This window comes from Pelodiscus sinensis, chromosome 25, assembly GCF_052426305.1.
Source record: "Pelodiscus sinensis isolate ZL-2025 chromosome 25, ASM5242630v1, whole genome shotgun sequence".
NCBI lineage: Eukaryota > Metazoa > Chordata > Testudines > Trionychidae > Pelodiscus > Pelodiscus sinensis.
In genome coordinates this window covers 17,634,893-17,654,536 of record NC_143076.1, presented here as the reverse complement: position 1 = coordinate 17,654,536, position 19,644 = coordinate 17,634,893, and the positions used below count along the sequence as shown (strand labels likewise).

The following is a 19,644-nucleotide window of genomic DNA, read 5'->3' as shown; positions in this document are numbered from 1 at the left end:
TTTTTTGCTCAACACATTTTGCTGCTATTGGGGTGGGGGGGGAGGGTTTTTCAAAAATCAGAAAGAGGGGGCGTGAGGCCAAAAAGTTTGGGAACCACTGCGGGTCTAGGGCCATCACAACATTAATGCTGCTCCGGACAAACACTCATCACATAAGGATTTCAACATGCATTGCACCCACTAACTTGTCAAAGCTCATAGCTCCTCCACGAGGCCAGGAGTGGCTGTCAGATGGGGAGACTGAGGCACAGTGACTGGCAGCAGGTGGCAGAGCACAAGCTGGAAACAGAACCTTGGCTTCTAGCCCTTGTGGACCTTTATTAGAAAACTAGCCTCTGTTTAACTCAAAATCATCTAGTCACATCACTGCAACCCTCTACTAGAGACACTGAAATGGCTTTCATTGCGCACTGGCTGAATGCAGTAATCAGCCTGGGGCAGAAGCCACGTGGAAGTTCATGGGCGTTTTGTCATTTACTTCTATTCATGCAGGATCAAGTCTTTAAACTCGTGTTTCACTGGTGTAACACACTGGATTTTAGTTACACTGACTTTATCATATGGCATCATAAGACATATGGCCCCAGTCACCGGCTGTAACCACTAGACAACATTCTCTCTCCCCCCCCTGTGCATCTCTAAGAGAGCGATCTGTCCTCAGCATCGCATTACTGTGTCAGATCTGATACACAGAGATTAGTGACAGATTATCTTTAATTTTAACAACTCTCGCTGTTGTCAGACTCTTCCCTCCCCTGCTGGCATCCTGTAATTGACTGCCTCCTCCTCCTCTGGCATGACAGATGATTTGACCCTTCTTGTAGCACAGCACTGAGGCTAAATACATCAATATGCTGAGATTATTCCCACCCTGCACAGCGCTTGGCACCGACTCCCTTGATGGTACATGGTACAGTAATGGCACTAATTGACTCCCCGCAACGCTCACTGTTTCTGAAGTTCAATGTACTAGAAGATTACTAGGACTCTCAGATCTTTTGTCTCTTCAGTGCAGAGGCAAGAGTAATTTCAGATAGAGAGATATGGGGACGGACAGACAGACAGACAGACAGACAGATAGGCTGTATGGAGATAGATGGATAGATAGATAGATAGAAGTGTTTCCTGTAAGCTGAGCACCTAGTCTGGGTGGCTCACTGCCATAAGCTGCATAGATGTACCCTGACGAAGCAGGGACTCAAGAGACTGGGATTCAATTTCTGGCACAGCTACAAGCTCCCCATGTGGCCTGGGGCAAGTCACTAATCTAGACCTCAGTTTTCTCATCTGTCAAATGGGGATAAGAGCCCTTCCTATGTCTGTCTTGTCTATTTATAATGTAAGCTCTTTGTGGGCGAGGACTGTCTGTTACAAGGTGTATATACAGTACGTACCACACTGAGACCCTGACCTCTGTTAGGCCTCAGGACATTCCTGTGATACAAATAATGTGTATCCAGACAGGGCAACTGATCAGTAAAGAGCAAGACCGCAGCCTGGGCTGAGAGCTTCCATTTACTCCCCAGGCAGACAAGGTCTCTTGAATTAGCTGCCCCACACAGGAGCCATCACAATGTGAGACACTCACAGAGATTTATCCTCTCCATAGAAAATGGCTGCCAGCTAACGTGAGAGGAGCATTGTGTTCTGGTTCCGTTCCTTCAACGCGTTCCACTCCCCTGGTTGACAGGGCTCAGCACGAACCGCCCTGTGCTTCCCAACCCCTGAAAGCGCAAGGTGACAAAACACCGCTCAACCAAAGTGCCTTTTCTCCGGGCTCCCTGCAGGCCTGAGCAGCCATTGATACCTCGGAGGGATGACAGGGTGAGACCCTTCTGCAATCTCCTGAGGCAACAAATTTCCCCCCACCCTCGTATGTTTTTCATCCCCTCAACATGGGGCCAGGGTAAAGCTGGGACCGGATATGGACACCTTGAAACAGCCAGGCACTTCCAGTGCAATGCCCGCAGATTTCCTTTGAGCTCTGATTAGCAAGCAGTGTCCTGCTGAGCTCATTCATCACCCCCCATCCCACACGCCTCACTCACGCCGGAGGAAGAGAGCGAAAGCAAGAAACGCAATTATTCCTCCCTGAGTTTGCATCTGAAGATCCTTGTCGACGCTAACAGGAAGGGGAAGGTTCCAGCAGGAGAGATAATTAGGCATTTGGCAAAGGACTCTATCAGGCCAACGAGAGAGGGATTAGAATCTCTTGCAGAACAGAACTTGCAGAAATCTGGACTTGAAAAGGATGCCAGAAGACCCCTGTTCACAGGACAGTCAGCTTTTCCGGAAAAACTTGCCAGCTGTCTACACTGGCCGCTTGAATTTCCGCAAAAGCACTGACTTCCTACTGTAAGAAATCAGTGCTTCTTGCGGAAATACTATGCTGCTCCTGTTCAGGCAAAAGTCCCTTTTGCGCAAAACTTTTGTGCAAAAGAGCCAATGTAGACAGCTGAGATTTGTTTTCCGCAAAAAAGCCCCGATCGCAAAAATGGCGATCGGGGCTTTTTTGCGCAAAAGCGCGTCTAGATTGGCCACGGATGCTTTTCCGCAAAAAGTGCTTTTGCGGAAAAGCGTCCGTGCCAATCTAGACGTGCTTTTCCGTTAAAAGCATTTGAGGAAAATCATACCAGTCTAGATGTAGCCATGGAGGGTCATTTATTAAACCTACATGACAGATACTCATCGCAAACCTGTGGAGAGACTCTCCCTAAGTCTTCTGGGTCTGCCTTCCAGCTAGGGCCTCCATACCTACTCTCCCTGTGGGACAACCCCAGCCCTTTCTCCAGCCAGGATGACAACGTCCACATCCAGTTCATTCTCCAGGGCCTCTTAGGCCCATTCCTTAGCTTTTCACACAGGGCACAGTCAACCTGTGGAACTCCTTGCCAGAGGATGTGGTGAAGACCAGGACTTTAACAGGGTTCAATAAAGAGCTAGATACATTCATGGAGGGTAGATCCATCAATGGCTATGAGCAGGGTGAGCCCCGCTCGCCAGCCGTGCTGTCTGGCGTTCTGCACATGCGCAGATCGCCCGAACCCGGCTCTTCTGGGATGTAATCTACTCGCCACGGGCGAGTAGATTCCATAGATTGTCGAGCCCTGGCTATTAGCCAGGATGGGCAGGAGGAGACCAGGCAGGAATGGAGTCTCTAGCCTCTGTCAGAAGCTGGGAACTGGAGACAGGGCGTGGACCACTTGCTAATTCCCTGTTCTGTTCACCTGGCATTGGCCACTGTCAGAAGACAGGATACTGGGCGAGCCAGTCTGGCCATTCTTATGAGGCAATAACTGCCCTTCCATGGCCTGCTCCCCAGCTGGGGCAAGTCCCCCCAGGAGCAGTCCACCGAGGGCCTAATCCTTTGCTGATAGCCTCTCGTGAGGTGCTGAGTATCATCAGAGCATAAGGAAAACCACGGGAGACGAGGACACTCATTCATTTGCAGGGTCAGGCCCAGAACCCTCACCAGAGGCTGGGAGCAGAGGAGGGGGGCATGTAGAAAGGGAGGAGCACGGGACCCCGGCAGCTGCTTAGCCATTCAGATGCTAAAAGGGTTGGATGGGTTGAAGTGGTGGTAATTGCAGAAGGTCTCTGATCTGTCAGCTGGTAGCTCATCTGCATCTCTTCCACATACCAATTAGGCGCCTCTTGCTATCCCCACCGCTCTGTGTCAAGGCAGGGAAGCGTTTTTGCACAGAAATGGATAATTGGGCACCCCCGCGCAGGGAAGGAATACGGGGTCTAGTGCAAACAAGGCTGTGAAGATTGGTGGGTTCTAATCCCCGTCTTGCCATTCATCCCCCCTCCGTTTTTCCTTCACCTGCACCGCATAGTCCAGCTTCCCCTTTTAAAGTGCCAAATTCCAGGCCCCGGGGATTAATCTAGACCTCAGGGAGATGCTACAGTGCTTTTTAAATGGGAGAAGGGGAGAAACAGCAAAAAGAAATGTACAAAATCAGCCCATCCGATCTCCAGATCCGCGATACATGCTAACGAGTTGGTACCTTATCAGGCTCTCGTACAGCCGGGGAAATATTTCCACAAGTTAAACTAAATACGGAAATGTGTTCAGCGCATTACATAAATATATTACAAATTAAACACTTCAAGCCCTGGCTCTCATGCCCAAAAGCAACAAGGAGCTGGTAAAAAAAAATCTAAGAGCCTCTAATTTGTTTGCTAGCTGAAATCTGGATCAGCTTCAACTTCTGGTGAATTTTCTCTCAAAGCTGATGAGCTGGAAGCCCCTGTGGCTGAAAGAGACAGACACGGGCAGAGAGCATGAGCCCGTTAAACCGACAACCCGGATGCTTCAAATGACACGAGACAGAAGTTCAGCTAATTTGACCCGTGGGAGAAGTTTGTCTCCAGGACACAAGTGTTTGCTCCCCAGCGGTGGGTTTACTTAAATGATTTCTAACCATTCATTTAACTGTTCATTTATTTACTCAATATCTAAGAATGTGGGAATTTCTCCCACGGTTGGCTGAGAAGAGGAAAATTGGAGAATAATCAGCAGTCCACTAGAGCTGTTCTAATCTCAAAGCCTTATGCTACTGCTGGGGTTTGAGGGCCCTTGATTCCCACTTGAAAACGCTGAGCCACCGCGCTCAGCACTTTTGTGAGAGCCAGCACAGGATTTCAGAAACCTGGGCCAGCACCTTCTGCTGGGTGAGAGGCACCCAGCTGGGCTGCGTGTAGTAAGGCAGGAAGTCGGCTCCACAGTTGGATGGGCTCCAGGTGAATTGGTGAGGCTGGTGGGCTGGCCTGTTTCATCTGGCACGAAGCTCAAAACTCAGGAGTGGGAGGAAGACATGGTTTGGGCGGGGGGAGAGCCTGAGCATGGGGCAGGGCAGCAGGACTCGAAGGGCTTGTAACTTGAGTGGCACTGGGTCCTGCTTAGCCCTAAAATGCCCTCTAGGCATTGGCCTGACCCCCAAGTAAGCGGCGTAGGCTGCCTCAGAGGGAGAGGCCCCGCTAAGGAATTACGCTGTCACTCGAGGCGGGCTGCCGGCAGCTGGTGCCCCAGGCGGAATGCACGATGGGCGCCCCCGCCTGTACAGCCCTCAACGGCGTGACGTCATCATTGGGCGCCCTGTTTAACGCGGATCCCTAGGCGACGGCCGAGTTGGCCTATACGCACGGGCCACCCCTGCTGCCACTGGAATACAAACCAGTGGTCACCTTGACAGGCTTCTGACAGGGAATGTGGTTCCAGGCCACCAAACATCCTGACCAAGCAGCTGAAAGCAGCGGGGCCTTCTACTGTCCGGATGCCTTGTCAGCATCAGCTGTAGTAACTGATCACCGCTCGCTGGCAGCCTGTTTGCAGTGGGAGGGGCGGGGTGCCTCCGAAAAGCAGGCCTCTTACTTAGCTGCCCACGGCACATCACCTGTGGGTGAAAGGACTGCTGTTTTCTGGCCCCACCTGTTGCTCCTAGTAGATTGGGATTTTCAAGGATGTTCAGAAGGTTCTTTCACGGATCCCATTCACTTCACGCTCTGCTCTCGAACTCTCCTCACTGGAAATTCCACGTGCTTTGGGATCGGTCCCGTACGCCACAGCATCTCTGGTTCCTACGGGCGTACATCCGAGTCAACAGCGGCGACGGGAAATAATTCCAGTCAAAAATTTGCTCTGTAGAATCCTTGCTTCTGGTGAGAGTTTGTCAGAGAGAAGCACCCCACAGGATTCAGATCCAGGGAGAAGTCTGCAGGACCAGCCATTAGGGAAAAGCAAGGCAAAACATTTTGCTGCTTTGTAAACCAAGCCAGCTTGATCTGGCACCAGTGATTAACAGGGAACCCCAGGATGCCTCTGATCCAGTCACTGGTCTTTCTGCAGAACTTTACACTGGGGTATTGTTTTACCGCAGAATGTTTAAACACGCAGATCCTAGGGGGGTGAAACATGTGTCTGGACCACTTACCAGGTGTGTTCAACTAACAGAACGTTCTTTCCAACCCCTAAACGAGAGACGAGGTGGGGAAGGGGATATCTTTTACTGGATCCACTTCTGTTGGCAGCAGAGATGAAATCTCAAGTTCCACAGAGCTCTCTGGTATCCTGGGACCGACTCAGCTACAGAATCACTCCAAACCCTAAACGCAACTGCCCACCAATGGCAACACCTGGATCAGGCCAGTCGGTTTCAAGGAGCTGGAACCGAGCTATAAAGCTAGCAGGGATCTCCCTGCCATTGAAACCTGACTGCTGAGCTCTCAGCAAAACTTGTGTTCAAAACGATCTGCATATGTAGGGCAAAACTCTCCCTCATATTTACAATGTATTCACAAATATAGCAATCATGTTATGTGTTAAAGCCATCTCTTACCCTGGCTCCCGCCTCATGGCTACCCACATTCCTGCCGATGGGATGGCTCTGTCACTTCTGCTCACAACACATGGGAGGGACTAGGGCATGGCCAGGATGCTGTGAAGGACCGCTCTCTGGGTGGGACCTGACATCTCATTTCCCTGCTCAGCCAGAGGGAGCTGAAGCCGTGTCAGACCAGAGCTGTCACACGCCAGAGTTAGAAACTGGCAGGCAACAGTTCAGCCCCGGCTAAAAGTAGCTGCTGCGGCAACGTGAGAGGTTTCCTGAGGCCAGCACCCAGACAGAGACGGGTAAGATGCTGCTGCTTTTATTCTGTGAGGAGGGACTTCGAGCTTTCAGACGTCTGGATGAGGGCCCGGTGGTCTCAGAAATGAGGGATCTTTCCACTGGGCTGCTCCATAACTTCCCACGGAGCTGCCCCAATAGGAGTACTGAACATGAGAACCCAGGTCCGAGGCTCTGTACGCGGCTTCATATATCGGGTTTGCTTTCTCCCAGAAAACACCATCTCTGTGGACCTGCTGCCTCCAGTCCTACAGAGCCTAGGCCACATTGAAAGCTGGTGTCTACAGGTTAGTGCCATCATCTTCATCATGCTGCCTGAGTTTGGCATCTTGCTTCTGACGCTATTATTTCTTCCACTGGCCTCCTCTCTGCCCCACCGCACAATCTCGCCGTTGTGGGACTCTCCTCTGATGCTCCCTGGCCATGTGGCACGGCCTCGCTCTGGAATCTCTCCACCGCCTTGCAAACCTGAGCTGAGATCCCTCTTTCCTTTCCAGGCTCATTCCTAAATAAACATGCACGTCTTTATTACAAATAGATAGGGTTAGAATAGAGGCAGCGTGATCTAGTGGGTAGAGCTCTGGACTTGGAATTGGGGAAACTAGGCTCTATTCCTAGGTCTGCTATTGACCTCTTGGGTGATGTCAAGCAGTTACTTCCCTTCTCCGTGCCTCAATTTCCCCATCTATATTATGGGGACAATGACACCGATCTCATTTGTAAAGCACTTTGAGCTCTACTATTATAGAATTTCTTGCATCCTTACTCGACACATCCGGTGCTGGCTGTTGGAGACAGGGTACTCCGCGAGATGGACCATGGGTCTGATCCAATCTGGTCATTCCCAGATTTTTAACAAGGCGAGGGAAGTCACCTTTACCCTCTCTGTTTACCCAAAGCTGAAATGGCAGCAATATCATTGCGGGAAAAGAACGAAAATGAGCACCAGAGAAAGGTGAGTAACGCGTCCCACCGCTAATGAATTAAGAGGCGGGTTTTGGCTCCGGCTGCAGAACTCAGAGGTCTCTAATGAAACCACCGTGACACAACAGGGAATCTCTGCTGATGGCCGGAGATACACCAGGATGCCTAGTGAGCACTGGGAGCAGCAAATGTACATTCATAGAATCACAGCACCCTTAGGTCTAGAAGAGACCATTGCTCTATTCCCCCTTAGATCTCACAACCAGAGGGTCGGGTGTGAATTCCCTTTGGGGAATGCCTGCTCTGCAACTGGGGGGACATCATGGCCTGGCATTCACGGTGCTAGCTTGCTGAAAATAGCAGTGTGGCCATAGCTAGGCATCCTGCATTCTCCCCGCCTGCTGGGGAGACATACCCTGTGTGTGCAGGGCAGGAGGACTCTCAGGCTGTGTCTACACTGGCGGGTTGTTGCACCAGAAATATGCAAATGAGGATAAGCGTGGAATGTTGCCGAACCTCATTTACATATCTAATGAGGCGCCATTTTTGCAGAAGAGGCTCTTGCGCCAGAAGGAGCATCTACACGGCCCCTTCTTGCGCAAGAAAAACCCTCTTGTGCAATGCCGTTATTCCCGAAAATAATCAGCGTAGCGGCATTGCACAAGAGGGTTTTTCTTGCAAAAGAAGGGGCCGTGTAGACACTCCTTCTGGCACAAGAGCCTCTTCTGCAAAAATGGCGGCTCATTAGGTATGCAAATGAGGCTCGGCGATATTCCACGCTTAGCCTCATTTGCATATTTCTTGCGCAACAACCCGCCAGTGTAGACATAGCTTCACTGGCCAGCTCCTCCCTTTGTCAGCTTAGGGCTCTGGCAGTGAAAAGACCGGCCTTGCCCAGTTCAAGAGCCAGAGAGAGCGGCATTCGGTGACTACTATGATAGCATAAGAGAGTGAACCCTGGTTGAGTGGGGGCTGCTGAATGACAGCGGCAGGAGGACCCAGCACTGTGCTGCAATCACACGAGAGCAACCGAAGGGCAGGCAGGTGTCAGTGCAGGAGCGTACGGTGCACTAAAAATGCAGCGTAAACAGAGCGATGCCACGGATGAACTATTTTCCCTCTTCTCTGCTGAAGGGACCGTGGAGGCACAAATTCAATCAGTCGATCCAAAAAACATCACTAGGAGCTGGGAAGCCGAGGTGCTTCTTGCAGAAAAGGAAACACGCGGCGGAGCGCTACAGATGATTCAGTTGCTGGTCACTCGCACTAGTCTGCTTGGAGCCTTTCCAACTGCCTCTCGTCAGGCTGTGGGACGAGACTCCTGCTTTGCATTCGCCCCATTAGCCTCCATCTCCAAGAGAGTCCAGCCTGGGGAGGTGCTGGGGAAGGAGGATTCACCTGCGGCTGGTCGGAGTTGTCCCCTCTCCCCTGCTCTTAAGCCACCCCTCCCTGGGTACCCATAAAGATTCATTGTCCAAAATGAGGGCCTAAAGTTAGGCTCCTAAATCCTTACTGAGGCCCATAAATAGAAGGAGCCTGATTTTCAAAAATGCCGCTTTCCTACAGCCCGTAAAGTGACTCTAGCGGGGTTTGTGGGTGCTCCAAACTTACAAAGGCTGGGCCAATTATATAGGCCCCGGGGTTGGAAACCAGTGGGTACTAATGAAAGTCATGCGGTACCCAACAGAGGGAGAAGAACAGTTGTTAGCTCCCATCCAATGCAGAAGGCGGCAGTGCAGTACAGGGAGGAAAACCAAACAGTAGGAGGGATTGGTTAGAGGTGCGGATTACAGCTAATTAGAAACCAGAATATCCATTCCCATGGGAAATTCCAATATCTGGGGGAGGGAAAAGGAACTTTTGAAATTGGAATGAAAAGGCTGAAATTTCAAAATTTCCCACAAAAAGAAAAATTCTCAAATATTTTGATTCAGTTGGAATCTCTGAAACATTTTGTTTCAGGGTTATCATTTTGATTCATTTTATTTAGTAGACTTTTCTATTCCAGCTTTCCAGTTCAAATCAACTTTTCATTTTGAAAGTTTTATATACATAAAAAAATTACCCACATTAGAATCATAGAATCATAGGACTGGAAGGGACCTCGAGAGGTCATCGAGTCCAGCCCCCCGCCCTCAAGGCAGGACCAAGCTCTGTCTACACCATCCCTGACAGATGTCTATCTAACCTGTTCTTAAATATCTCCAGAGAGGGAGATTCCACCACCTCCCTTGGCAATTTATTCCAATATTTGACCACCCTGACAGTTAGGAATTTTTTCCTAATGTCCAATCTAAACCTCCCCTGCTGCACTTGAAGCCCATTACTCCTTGTCCTGTCCTCAGAAACCAAGAGAAACATTAAAACAACATGTTTTGATTGACCCAAACCAAACAAATGTTCAGATTTTTGACACTTAACAATTGTGGATACTTTTCTTTTTCTTCCTGGTTTGGGAGGGAAAATTTTGACATATTGAAAATTTTCACAGCATGGAAAAAAATTTCAACTATCTTACTCTAATAAGAAAGTCTTTTCTTGGTTTAAGTGATGTCTTTTGACAATGAGTTAACTTAAACTGAAAAAAAAGTCCATCATATAGGAAAATAAAAGGGTCTAGACAATGGATAAAGCCGATATAACTATATCTGTGTAACTGCTAAAACTTGCATGTAACTTTCCCTGAAATCAGTCAGGCATATGTTGAAGATGAACTAAAATAAACCACTTTTAATCTGAAATAAGAAGGTCCACAAGGCAGTTTGCAACATTTTAAACCAGTGCAAGTTTGTGCGACAACATTGCCAGTGCGCATGGGTAGTCACTGAATCTTATACTCTAAGGTCTGGTCTGTAGCAGGCAGGTCAGTGTAGGATATGCAAATGCATAGCTGGAGTTGGCTTACCTTAAGCCAGTGGTCCCCAACCTTTTGGGGCTGCCAGGCGCCCAGGGGTGGGGCTGCTCACGCACCATGGGGCCGGGGGTTGGCCGCCCACGCGCTGCGGGGCTGGGGCCGCCTACGCACATGCGCCGTGTGCCCGGGGCAGGGCCGGCCCAGATCATTCGGCGGGCGCACATAAATATATTAGACCCACTGAACTGAACGCTAGAAGATCGACCTCTGGAGGGTTGATCTTCTCACTAGTGTAGACATGCCCTACGAAGGAGGGCAGCAGGGGCTGCTCCTGGGTGTCCCTGGTCATGCTGGAAAGAAATGGTCCCTTAAGGCAGTAATGTAAATGCTTGGAGATGCCCTGAGGTGGTCTATTAGCAGAGCAACACAGAGTTTCACTGTAAATTTCTTTCCAAGCCACGAACAAAGAGAGCTACAGCTAAAAATACCACTGAGGTTGTTCTTCACTAAAGGTCAGGCAGGCAAGGGATCCTCTCCACTCCCACTGGCTTCAGAGGAGAGGTGGAAATGGGCTCTCGGCACCACCCCGGAGGCACCCAGCACCTGGCCGGTTCAGACCGTAGGAAGAGGGCAGTCTTACCTGTCTGAAGCCATTTCGTGTGTACTGCAGGATTTTCAGAGCATAGTTTGACCGCTGACCTTTGCTGTTGAATTCGATGTGGCCGGTGAGACCTTCCAATTCTACCTGTCCAAGAGAGAGTGAGTTACAGCACCAGATTGAGACTGTTCTCCCCTATAATCTTGAGCAGAGCCTGTACAAGGCTGCTGTTTAGCTAGGACAGAGCTGTCGAGCTTTCACATCTATCCTCTCATTAGAGCCAGGAGTAGAAATCAGACAGGGAGGAGGGGGGGGAACGTCCGAAAACAAAACAAAGCGGCACATTGTAAATTGCACGGTTTCCAGAATTCCATTTCGTAGGAAGGTTCCATTCATTTCCTGTTTCGCCCCCTCCTCAACCTGCCCTTCCCTGGAATGTCACTTCGTCTGCACGGCCCCATGGCTGTGCATTGCTCAGCAGCCTTTAATTGTGTCACATTGAAATAGGCAGCTGGGGAGTCGGTAGCAAACTGTGCCTGAAGCTTGGGCGAACGCAGGCATGAAGCTTGGGCGAACGCAGGGTCACATTGCAAAGTGTCCCTGGACGAGAGTCCAATCTCGCACAATAGATGTAAATGCTGGTTAGTGCTGCTCAAGCACCTTGTCAGCAATGAGCACACGTTAACGATGTAACAGCCGCGAGACGGTCGTTCATTTTGGGGTTGGGGGAGTTTCTATGAATACTTGATTACTGGGTGATTTGCCTGCCGTTGCTCAGGTCCCTAACTCCATTGGTTTTTGTTTCCCTTCATTTAAATCATTGCTCTGGGGTGGGGCAGGGGAGGAGGGGTTCAGGATGCAGGCTGCCCCGGGGAGACAGGACAACCCCAGCCCTCTCTCACCGTAGCAGCTTGAGGCCGGGTGAGAAGTGTCTCTCCATGGCCACTGCAGCTCCAGCAGGCACAGCTGTGGGAGGGGTACATGTCCCCCAACTGGGGCAGGTCCAGGTTTATCTGCCCCCTGCAATCCCCAGCCAGAGTGAGGGATGCAGTAAACAGTGCACCGTCCCCTCACTCCCTGACAAAGGGGAATAGCCATGTCCCCAAAAGAATTGGGGGGAGAAAGCCTGAGCCCCCCCCCCCAAGAATGACTGGGGGGTGGGAGGCTCAGGGCTGGGGCAGCCAGCCTATTTCACATGCCAGGTGATCCTGTCTCTTTTCTGTATGGGTTTATAAGATGCAATCCCATTCCAGGAATGTCCCATTGTCCTGACACAACCAACCCCTGCCCTTGCTCTCAGTCGTGACAAGAAGAAGCTGCGGAGTGAACGTGGTGGTCCTAGTTCTGACCGTTTAGGAGGAGTTCTTGAACAGACAGACAGATGGACAGACAAACGCTCTCAAATATACAGTAGAAAGATGGGGCAATGAAGATGTAGTTAAATCAGGACTAGGTTAAGGGGTGTGTGTGTGGGGGGGGGGGGAAGGTGGGTGTCAGATATCGAGAGCAAAGCCATATCAATGCATCTTCTACCATCCTGGGATGAAATCTCATGACATTTTAGTTGCATCCAAAGCAGAACCAGAAGAAACAAAAAATGGGAGGAGGTTGGATATAAACTAGACCCATGTTACGTTCACTTCTGGGACTTTGAAATGAAACTCTTGAGGAATGTCAGGGTTCAGACCTGGGCTTCTATTTTGACCCTTAGCAACTTTTGATCCATATGAGTTCACAACACCCTACGTCCAAACAAGGCCACCTCATCCACCCCCCCACAGGAGAAATTAGACTCAGGTTCCCTGGGAACCTTCACAAAACTTAGCCCAGATTCATGTTAAAAGTTTGCTGAGTTTTGTGTTTGCAACAAAGCCTGAATTTCATGCAGTTCCAAGGCTATCAATGAATATTTCTCTTGTGGCTCTTTCCTCTCCCAGCACTCCTTTCGGACAGGTTGGTTCCCTGCGCTCTGACTGCATAGGCATCATCTCTCACACAGTGACATGCGCACGACTTCTGCTCCTGCAGTGAAGGGGCGAACTGAGAAACCAGCAAACTTCAGTCACTTCTCACCATTCGCAGGTAGTTCATCAAGCTGGTGCCGTGTTGCCAGATCTGTGCGGATCCACAGGACAGCGGCTTCACACCAATCTCCTGGCTCCGGTTTAGCTCCTGCACTGCTGTCACCACAGTGTAAACGGCATCGAACAACAAGGCAGAGGAGAGCTGTGGACAGGAGAGAGGGAGAGGAGGGAGGCTCAGAGGAAAATGAAATAAGACTCAACGTGCACTGAGTGAAGGCCCAAGTCTGTTGTTTCTGCAAGAAGTGTGAGTGCAATTACACAAACATTTCCACACCCATAGGCTACGTCTACACTGGCATGATTTTCCGGAAATGCTTTTAACGGAAAAGTTTTCCGTTAAAAGCATTTTCGGACAAGCACGTCTAGATTGGCAGGACCCTTTTCCACAAAAGCACTTTTTGCAGAAAAGCGTCCGTGGCCAATCTAGACGCGCTTTTCCGCAAAAAAGCCCCGATGGCCATTTTCGCGATCGGGGCTTTTTTGCGGAAAACAGTACTGTGCTGTTTACACTGGCCCTCTTGCGCAAAAGTCTTTCGGAAAAAGACTTTTGCCCTAACAGGAGCAGCACAGTATTTCTGCAAGAACACTGACAATCTTACATGAGATCGTCAGTGTTCTTGAGGAAATTCAAGTGGCCAGTGTAGACAGCTGGCAAGTTTTTCCGCAAAATCAGATGATTTTGCAGAAAAACTTGCCAGTCTAGACACAGCCATATTGTTTACCAATGCAGATGCTTGTATCTGCTCACATGCCCTACAGCCACTCCATTCAGCATCAATGACCCTACCATATATGAGCTAGACCTATCTCACAGAGCTGGAATGGACCTTGACAGGTCATTGAGTCCAGTCCAGTCACCTGCCCTCATGGCAGGATCAAGTACCATCCCGGACAGATTTGCCCCAGATCCCTAAATGGCCCCTCAAGGATTGCGCTCACAAGCCTGGGTTTAGCTGGCCAATGCTCAAACCACTGAGCTACCCCTCCTCCCTGGTGGTCCGCCCGTGAACCACCTCACCTCACCTCGCATCCCATGTCCAAACTGGGCTGGGGTCAGTGATAATCTAAGACAGACTGCCCAGCGCCTTGGACAGTCACTCATGCTTGTGCCAAGCGAGCCCAAAATGCTGCCTTTCTCATCGGGTCCAGAACTAGATACGCTCCTGGGGGACAGGCCCATTAAAAGCTGGGGGTCCAGTAGGTGAGAGAGGCAACGTTACACTGTTGGTGACCCTCACCCTCTGATGGCTAGAAGGTGGGGGATGGACGCCAGGGGATGAATCGTTGGATAATCGCCTGGTTCGGTTCATTCCCTCTGAAGCATCTGGCCCTGGCCACTGTCAGAAGCCAGGATAGGCAAAGAATTAGTCACACCCAGCGCAGCCTTTCTTATGTTTTTAGGTGTGAATCACTGCGCCAAGACAGGCCAACAGACTCCTTTGACCATCAGTCTCTTGGCATCTTCACGTCAATCATTGTGGCAGGTGCAACCAATGTTTCCACTAAATCGTCCCCATCCATGTGCAGAATACATTTTATTATGTGCACCAACGCCTGTCTGAATGGGCACCACTAGGAGAAACAAAAGCTAGCAGTGGACACTCAGCTGGGCAGCGTTTGAATGTTTTCTCAGCGGCCACCCAGGCGCTCAGCTTACAAGGAACACGGGGTGGAACTCATGTTGCCATTCCTGATTGAAGTCCATTCCTTGGACTTCCTCCTCCTCCTCCTCCTCCTCTTCGCATGCTCAATACAATACCCTCCACTTCTCTGGAAGTTTCTTCTTATTGCTCTTCATGCCACTTCTTTCCTCACTGCTGCACTGATCCCCTCCCCTTCTTTGTCCTCCAGTCCCTACACTGGCCTCTGCAATCCATAGTTCTTTGGTCCCCTTTTCTGCAGCCGGACTAAAGGAATTATCCCTGCAGGAGATTTCAGAATCCATATTGGCCATCCCCAGCCTTTGATCCGCTTGCTTCTAATCACTTCTATTTACCAGCTAGGCAGAGCATTTCTCCCTCCATGCACAATTGTTTTGATGATTTTGAACTAGTTAACAATTGGTCATTTTCTATCGCCTCTTCATTGTTATAACTAAGATTTCACTTCCAATGATCATCACTTCCTGACGGCACAGGAATTTACATGCCAGATCCCATTACTGTCAATGCTCCAGTTTCCTATCTACCTCTTCAAATCGCCTCCTCTCTACCATCGCAGGGTTTAACGACATACGTGCTCTTTAGCTTGTTGATCCTTCCTTCCCCTTCCCCTCTCTGTGGCCACTTATAGTTCAACTATAGCTACTGCTCAGGTCCTCTCAGAGTCTGGTCTCATTGATTCACTTCCCAGTCACCCTTGGGGTGGCGCAGAAGGGAGACCCATCTTGTTAAGCAGAGACTTTAGCTTCCGCCAGGTCCCTGTGTGAATAAAGCCAGCCAGATTTAACCTGTTGGGGTTTGATCCTACCCCTGCTGAAGTCAACAGCAACAGTTCAGCTGGCTACATACAGTAGCTCGGTATCAGGCTATTAATGAAACAAAAGACAGGACCATGCAGCACTTTAAAGACTAACAAGATGGTTTATTAGGCGATGAGCTGTCGTGGGCCAGACCCATTTCCTCAGATCAAATTGTGGAAGAGAATTGGCATGACCATGAGGAAGTGGGTCTGGCCCACGAAAGCTCATCACCTAATAAACCATCTTGTTAGTCTTTAAAGTGCTGCGGAGTCCTGTCTTCTGTTTCTGCAAGATCAGACTAACATGGCTACATCTCTAAGGCTGTTAATGAGCTACTCAAAGCTTTACGAGGTGTAGGCTGGCACTCTGAACAATGCACCCTGCCACGCTTCACGCTAGCAAACCCCAACCGCTAATGATGCTGGTAATCCCAGCTTCCACCTCCCACCCCTCAACACCTCTCCCGTTCGTTCTGTCAAAGTAGACACAACTCAAGACAGGTTGCTGGTCCGTCAGGCATCACCCCACCTAATATGAGGTCCCTCTGCTAGTCTGTAAATGTTCTGACACCACCATCCTCACCACAATTTGGAAGCACTTTCAGGAGCAATGCGACATGAGCAGCGATTGCCATGTGTTGTTCGGGATTCAATTATTCTCACCTGGAGCAGTGATGATACGACTCACCCTGGGGTCAGTACCTGATGTCGGAGGGCTTCCAAGTGCTCTCCTAATATGAATTAACTGAGCTTCAAGCTGTGCCTGGCGAAGCAGTAAGTCTCTTCGTCGTCACCGTGCAGACGAGTAAACGGAGGCGCAGAAGAGGATGAGTGATTTGCACAATGGCACATGGGGGGTTGTGGCAGAACTGGGAATAGAACCTAGACATCCTGATTCCCAATCCCGTGATCTGAGCCATCAGATACCATGCCCGATCTCTCTGCCCATCCCTTTGTGTTTGGTGATAGGTCTTCTGACGTTCTCCCTAAACAGTCACATCTGCACCAGAGTTCCCCTCCAAGGTTCCATTTTTCCGGAGTTGCTAAAGGACTGAATACACCTCATCTTCCCCCGCTCTGTTACTGACTCAAATCGTCCTGCTACATGCCAAGCTCCGTTTCTTGCTCCTGCCACTGGGGCTACATCTACACTGCAGGCTTCTTGCACAAGAAGCCTTTTGCGCAAGAGTTTTTGCACAAAAACTTCATGTGCAAGAGCATGTCCACACCTCAAAGGGCATTGCAAGGGCGCTCTTGCACGCTGCATGGATGCTCATGCTCTTGCACACTGCATGGACGCTCATGCTTTTGCACACTGCATGGACACTTGCACATGCTCTTGCACACTGCATGGATGCTCTTGCGCAAGAAAGCTCTGATGGCCATTCTGTGAATGGCCATCAGAGCACCTGTGCTTTTCCCCATACCTGTGCTTTTTCTTCTTACACAAGAAACCCCTCTGGAGCATCCACACTTGCCTTTTTGCGCAATAGCTGTAGCGCAAAAGGGAGTTACGCCTCATAGAAGGAGGTTTACCTACAGAGGGCTTTTTCCAGTGTTCTGCTAACTGCTGATTTACTGGTGCAAGAGTGCATTTGAGGTGTGGACGCTCCACAGGTTTTTGCACAAAACCTTGCAGTATAGACGTAGCCTAGGAGTTTTTCATCCTCATCTGACTGTGCGCTTTGGCTCCTGTTCAGCAAAACACATCTGCACATGTTTAACGTCACTGGGACTTGCGTGTGCTCTTTGCTGTGCCAGGGCCCTTATCAGTAGAGATGGGTCAAATTCTGATCTGGTTTAAGAAGATGCAGCTCCACTGACATCGGTAGAGTTTCTCCCCCGTGGCTCTGAAAACCGGCCTCTGTTGCCTTCGGTCTAGTTTTCATTTCCTTTTTCTTTGAGCAGCTAATGATCTCTTATTAGCTACTGAGCAAGATGCTCGGTGATCTTAGTGAAGCATTTGACATTATTGATTGGGATATTTTATTCTTCTGCCTCAGACAATTTGCTGGGATTTCTGGCGTTACACTTCCCCTTTCAAACAGGCCTTGCTTTGCTGCCAGAGGTGACTTCTCCTGCAAAGGGGAACCTCCCTCGCCCCCAAGTCCTGCACTTCCTCCCTCTTTTCTCTGATTACAGGCTTTCCTCTCGGACACCTGATTTCCAGTTCCAATGCTGTGGGCCGGGCCGTCCCTCGCCACACAGGTGCTCAGAACGAAGTAAGGGCGGACAAAGTCGGTTAAAGAAGTAACCGTGTAACCACTACAAATCTCAGTTGGTTACGTGGGCTATGAGCACTGCAGCATAAAGCTTAAATCAGCTTTATTCTGCCCCGAGCCCACCCAAAGCGTCCCTGGGAGCAGGGCCGCCAGCTCCTGCTTGCTCAACTTCTGGGGGGCTTCGCTGCAGCTTCTGCAACAGGTGTGGGGCAGCAGACTCTGCCAGCCCCGTTCCCATGGATCCAGGTACTGGGACCCAACATGTGCCAGGACAGAGCCTTCTGGCTCCTAAACGGCAGAGCCTGCAGCTGGAGGCAGACGACTCCCCAGACAGGCAGAGTTTAACCGGTAACATTAACCTATAAGCATGTTGGTTCATTGGTCAATCGGTTTAACTCTAGCACCCTAGAACTAAGCATGTAGGCCAGTCTCATGATCGTAAGGGGCCTGATTCGGGGCTTTTGTTCCCTGGGGGTCGGCAAGATTGCAACGTGCACAAAAAGGCCCCAATATCCACCCTCAAATATCCCCACCAGCTCTCCCCTTTATACCAAGCACCTGCTTTTAAAGCCCACGATGGACTTGCCCTCTTCAAACTCATGGACGGTATTCTGCTCTGGTCCTCTATGCGTCCCCTCTGCTTACCCCGGATCAGGATCCCCTTTCACTTCTTTTCATCTCTGCTGGTGCAAGAGCCTTCTCCTCTGCTGCTTCTGTCATCTGGAGTAGGCTTTTCTGTGTCCCCTCTCTCCGGCTCCTTTCAGATCTCAGCCAAAAAACCATTGTCTCCCTTGCCTCTACCTCCTAATTTCTATTCCCGTCTGCCGTTATTTATTTCCAAACTCTGTTAACTGTGTTTAACTCAGCAAAAGCAAATGGGGATGTAGTTTGCATGGAAGACACTTGTGCGCAAAATTAAGTCGCAATTCATCATCACACAGCTGCTAGCCGATCTTCCGACCAGCCGGTTTAAAACCCATCAGCTCTGCTTTCTCAGCTCCTCTTCGACTCTGCCCCTTACCACTCCTCCTCTGACTTAAAAAAATGTCTTTTTTCCTTCTGACATTTAAAAAAACCCAGTTTGTGCATTAGCTCATGAGTTTCTTGCTTTTGTGCATTTTTTGTGTTATGTTGATGCCGTTTTGGGCCAGCTTCGTGGTATACAGCTGCTGTGAAACACTGTATGTGAAAGGCACAATGGTTTTGATGGTGTTTCCTGCTCACATGGTTGTGGGGATATGAGTAGAGGTGGAGTAAAGGGCTCCTCCACCCATCTCTTGCAGAGATGTCACGGCATAGCTGGAAAGCCCCCAGAAAGGGGGCTGGAGGATGGGGCATAGGTAGAGCAGTGTCCCTCTATGTGCTGGTCAGCTGCATGGCAAGTGATTGCACCCTGAATTTCAGGGGCTATAGGGAAGTAGAAAGGCCACAACTGTTACCAAGCTCTGGGAGAAACTCGCCTGCAAAGATGCAAGGAGCACACAAAGCCATATAGCTCCCTGCACATCTGCTGAGCACAAGCCAGCTGAGCTAGTGGGGATTAACGCTGCATGGGTAGCAATTTACCCTCCCCCTGCCCAGCACCAACGAAGTGTTCCAGAATGCCGTGTACTTTTCTGGTGCCCTCGATTCTGCCCCCTGGCACAGATCAGCTCCTCGCCAGCTGCAGCACGGGCCTGTGGCTAAGATCCACCAGTCTCGCCCTGTGAGGATACAGCCCTGGGAGAGAGCCCCATGGTCTGGATAGTGCACTAAAAATAGCACGGTGGATGGTGCAGCTCCAGCAAAAGCCAGAATAGCCACTCGAGTGCGGACCCAGGAAATGGGCGCGTCTGAGCCACGAAGGATATTGCTAGTTTTACCACGCTACCCT

At 50.1% G+C, this 19,644-nt stretch overlaps 1 protein-coding gene and 1 long non-coding RNA gene across 2 annotated transcripts in view; one reads left to right on the top strand and one right to left on the bottom strand.

Annotated features, from left to right (window-relative positions):
* Window positions 1-13,300, top strand: part of LOC112547518 (uncharacterized) — a 78,680-nt gene extending 65,380 nt beyond the window's left edge. The window contains exon 4 of the long non-coding RNA XR_012897767.2: window positions 13,088-13,300. This is a non-coding gene — a long non-coding RNA (uncharacterized LOC112547518). The remainder of the gene's footprint in view (window positions 1-13,087) is intronic.
* GRIK4 (glutamate ionotropic receptor kainate type subunit 4) overlaps window positions 1-19,644 on the bottom strand; it is a 368,975-nt gene that overhangs the window by 47,378 nt on the left and 301,953 nt on the right. Inside the window, exons 9-10 of the mRNA XM_075909747.2 lie at window positions 13,079-13,231; window positions 11,048-11,152 (exon numbers count right to left, since the gene is read on the bottom strand). Coding sequence (XP_075765862.1) covers window positions 11,048-11,152; window positions 13,079-13,231 — 258 coding nt within the window. The remainder of the gene's footprint in view (window positions 1-11,047; window positions 11,153-13,078; window positions 13,232-19,644) is intronic.